The following is a 4209-nucleotide window of genomic DNA, read 5'->3' as shown; positions in this document are numbered from 1 at the left end:
GCGGGCTAGAGTGAGTGGCGGCCGGCGGGCTAGAGAACGGCTTGCGGATTGCGGCAATTTATTAAATTGCAATAAATGTATTAAATTTATTAAAATTTCACATGTGACGACCCCGGGCTGGACTTTGCTTCGTCCACGGTGAAAGCCGATCTGGCGATCCACAGCGTGAAGTTGTTGTATTTCCTCAGCGACCAGCACAGATCAGCTCTAGGCATGACGAAGTGGATATCGTCCTCTTTTGGAAGACCATACAAAGTAGTTTCGCTTTCACAACGAATCACACAGCGCCTTCACGACATGGCCGCGGCGGCAACAACAATACTACCGCGAGAATTAAAGTTACGCCTTCTTTCTTTGCGTGCACATTTGGGCGGCGTTATGCAAATTTTCCCACATAGTGAGGTAGATATGTGGGGGCGTGTTCGAACGAGCCGTTTTAGGTAGGTGTGGCTAACTCTTAACTTTTATAAAGAATATCTCTTTGGATTTGAGACTTTAGTCTTTGCAACTTTACAGATCTTCTTTATGCACCAAGAGCTTGTAACACTCCAAAGAGAAAGGAAAAAATGAAATCGCATCATATGACCCCTTTAAATAGTCAAAATGTAAAAAGAAACGTAAACACGGATGAATTGTTAGAGCTATAACATGCATTTTAATGAATGAATGAATGTAATTTGTCTTGATCTTTACTTGGATCTTTGTAATAATCTCAATATTTGAGATACTTGTCACAAGGAAACTTTCCAATAAATAAGGAAATGAAGTTTTTTTTTTCCCCTCATATTGACCTTTTCCTCATAATCCTCAAATATAGGCTACTTTTTCCTAATAGATGTGAATGACTGATTGAAATATCACTATTTATTTTTGTTTCCCAAACCATGCAATACCTGTGTCCCTCAGCAATATAAAAATTATGTGTGCCTATTTATAGTAATCTGATTATTTTTGGTTAGGTGTACTTATGATCTAAATTTCATTATATTATCATATTTAAATAACCAAACTCTCATGCTTGGTGTCAAGTATTTTGTGCAATGATTTGTTTGAACATTTTTAGAAAATAAAAAATAAACATTCAAATGACGTTATGTTTTGGGTGAAAATAAAGGTGGAGTAAAGGAACGGTGTAAGAAAGGTTTTTGTAACCTTTAAATAACATTAATCACGACAAGAAAACGGGACATTTCAACGTTTCAAGAATGTTCCCACAACGTTTTTAGAAGCAGCTTATAGTTCTTACTGTTTAAATTGAAAATGTAAATTTCTCATGAATAATTTCGGTCATATTTCAAATACTGCACAAAATACGTTCACATTTGTATAATAATATTGGAAGTTTAATCGCGTGATCAAACCGGGCGTATGTTTCTTCCTGTAAGTTTCGTTTTCTCTCAGATTGAATCACTCGCCAATATGAACTGGAGTCAGTGTTCAAAGAATCACTCGCTGATTTGGAGTCAGTGTTCAGAGAATCATTAGCTTATTTGGAGTCAGTGTTCAGAGAATCATTAGCTTATTTGGAGTCAGTGTTCAGAGAATCATTAGCTTATTTGGAGTCAGTGTTCAGAGAATCATTAGCTTATTTGGAGTCAGTGTTCAGAGAATCATTAGCTTATTTGGAGTCAGTGTTCAGAGAATCATTAGCTTATTTGGAGTCAGTGTTCAGAGAATCATTAGCTTATTTGGAGTCAGTGTTCAGAGAATCATTAGCTTATTTGGAGTCAGTGTTCAGAGAATCACTCGCTGATTTGGAGTCAAGTGTTCAGTGAATCATTAGCTTATTTGGAGTCAAGTGTTCAGAGATTCGCTCCGAATCGCATATAAACTCTGCGCGGTTCGGTTCGGTGTCAGAAATCATGGCGGAGGAAACGATCCTGAAAGTTTTGTGCGGGAATCACGGATCGATGGAGTACGAGCGTCTTTTGGAGATTTCATACGGACTGAAAGACATATCAGCGGAGAATTCACTGGATAAAATCATCCGCCGCAGCGACATCTTCACCGTCATTCAGCGAAGCGAAAGCAAAGAGGTTTTCGCACAAACTACCGTCGAACTGTGTAGAAAGAGCGAGTGTGGCGAGCTGTGTGGAAACCTGCACCTGTGTAAATATGAGCTGATGATGGGACGCTGCAGCAGGTAGAGCTGGGGCAAGTTGTCACAAGCTGCCATTCGTTAGATCACGATAATATTAAATCAAGTCTCACTGATTGTAAATGAAGGCGAACAAACACACTTTACAATCAAAACAAAAGTTTGAGCTTGTAAATCAACAGATGTAGTGTGTTTTTGTTTAGTTAGAGAATGAAGGTTATGAATAAATAACGTTCCTTCAGTAACGTTAATGTAACGTGTAACGTGTCAGCGCAAAAACATGGAACGTTTTTTTTTTAAATTGTTTAAAACATTTTTAAAAACGTTCAGAGAACATTAATAAGTAACATTCTCATCTCATAACCCATACAGCTAAATAATAATAAAAAAAAATATATATATATAATTTATTTTTTTTCCATATGTATTTTAAATCTATTTCAGAATATAAAATATATATTTGCTAAATTATTTTTCAAAATATATTCATGTAAATATATTTTCTACTAGTATATTTTTGGCCATTTATTTTCAGATATATTTTAAATATATTAATGTAAATATATTTTCTACCAGCATATTGTTTTGGCAATTTTTGTGTATTTGTATATTTTAAAATATAAAAATATTTTTTTTTAAAAAGCATTCAAACTTATATCTTGCCCTATACATTTCAATCCAAGAAATGAATAGATTCACATTTTTGAAGAAAAACTTGATTTGCTGTCTATAACACTAGACATATAGTACATTTTGAATAAATTAAATGGGGAACATGCTTTAAAATGTTCCAAAAAATTACAATTACATAAAATGCATTAAATTAAACATCATTAAATCTAGTTTTGATCTCTAGCAGGCAGGTTACTGTAAGATTCGAAATGTATTTGTGTATGAAAAATTTATTTTCTATTTCAAAAATATATTTAATTGAGCTTCACTGTATGCAGCATGCATTTAGCATATATTCAAAATATATTTTGGCCACAAAAACATATTTTCTTGCATATGTGAATGATAAACGTGATAAAATGGAATGTTAAAAACGGGATGTTTTGAGCGTTCTGACAGCATTTAGAAATAACAAAACCGAGGACACAGACTGTTTTAAGTGACTATTCAAAATATATTTTGGCCACAAAAACATATTTTCTTGCATATGTGAATGATAAACGTGATAAAATGGAATGTTAAAAACGGGATGTTTTGAGCGTTCTGACAGCATATAGAAATAACAAAACACAGACTGTTTTAAGTGAGCCTGTGTGTGTTTCTGAAGGCACAGCTGCAGTTACGGACACCAGCTGATGTCTGAACACAACGTGAGGATCCTGAGAGCTCATGGGATGATCTGTCTGAGTCGAGAAGATCTGTGTGTGATATTTCTGCAGTCCGACAGCGGCCTCCTGCCTCCCGTGAGCATCCGCACGCCACACATACACTCATTTTCAGGGAAAGATGCTAAAGGCAGGACAATTTGTTGCTAAATGTCATTGCGCGATGACATCGTTATGTTATCACAATGCAAAACTGCATAGAATACACAATCAGATCACTCACATCTCAGCAAAAATATGATTATGAGGATGATTTGAAATGTTAATTTAGATTTGTTAGTAAAACTAAAAAATAAATATAATATTAAGGCAAGAAGCCGCAAGAAGCCGTGGTTTACAGTGAATTTATAACAGCTAAGGGGCGTTGTTAGGTACGACGCGAAGCTTTTATAAAACGGTTATTCCATATACGTAGTAAGGTTTCACAGAATAAAACAGAGCAAATAAAGTGTAATGATATTAATAAAAACAGTATTCTTCCACCAAACAATGTAGCTCCTCAGAATCAGTTGTGGTTGCTACAAAGTGGTTGCCGAGCAACAGACAAACGTAAACAAAGGTGTATGTTACTTTGTAGAGTAATTTACAACAGCTTAGAACTTGTCTCAACCAATCAGAATCAAGGACCGGAACTATCCACTTTATAATTAGAATTTTGCCATTAATTGTAATAATGCAGTGAAATTTTTGTGCTGCACACAGAGATCTGATCTGATCATCATCCAGTCTGTCTGTGATTACATGAAGAAACAGAACAAACTGAGACAGACTAAA

The 4209-nt window shown here is 35.1% G+C and overlaps 1 protein-coding gene across 1 annotated transcript in view; it reads left to right on the top strand.

Moving 5' to 3' along the window:
- Positions 1 to 1795: 1795 nt before the first annotated feature.
- The window catches only part of LOC107758146 (poly [ADP-ribose] polymerase 12-like), a 20256-nt gene continuing 17842 nt past the window's right edge, over positions 1796 to 4209 (top strand). Inside the window, exons 1-2 of the mRNA XM_016575818.1 lie at positions 1796 to 2143; positions 3378 to 3513. Of these exons, the coding sequence (XP_016431304.1) occupies positions 1863 to 2143; positions 3378 to 3513 (417 nt within the window). The 5' untranslated portion in view covers positions 1796 to 1862. The remainder of the gene's footprint in view (positions 2144 to 3377; positions 3514 to 4209) is intronic.

The sequence above is a fragment of the Sinocyclocheilus rhinocerous genome, unplaced genomic scaffold (assembly GCF_001515625.1).
Source record: "Sinocyclocheilus rhinocerous isolate Xijiao unplaced genomic scaffold, SAMN03320098_v1.1 scaffold2911, whole genome shotgun sequence".
Lineage (NCBI taxonomy): Eukaryota > Metazoa > Chordata > Actinopteri > Cypriniformes > Cyprinidae > Sinocyclocheilus > Sinocyclocheilus rhinocerous.
The sequence above is the reverse complement of the archived record's forward strand: the minus strand, read 5'-3'. Positions and strand labels throughout refer to the sequence as shown.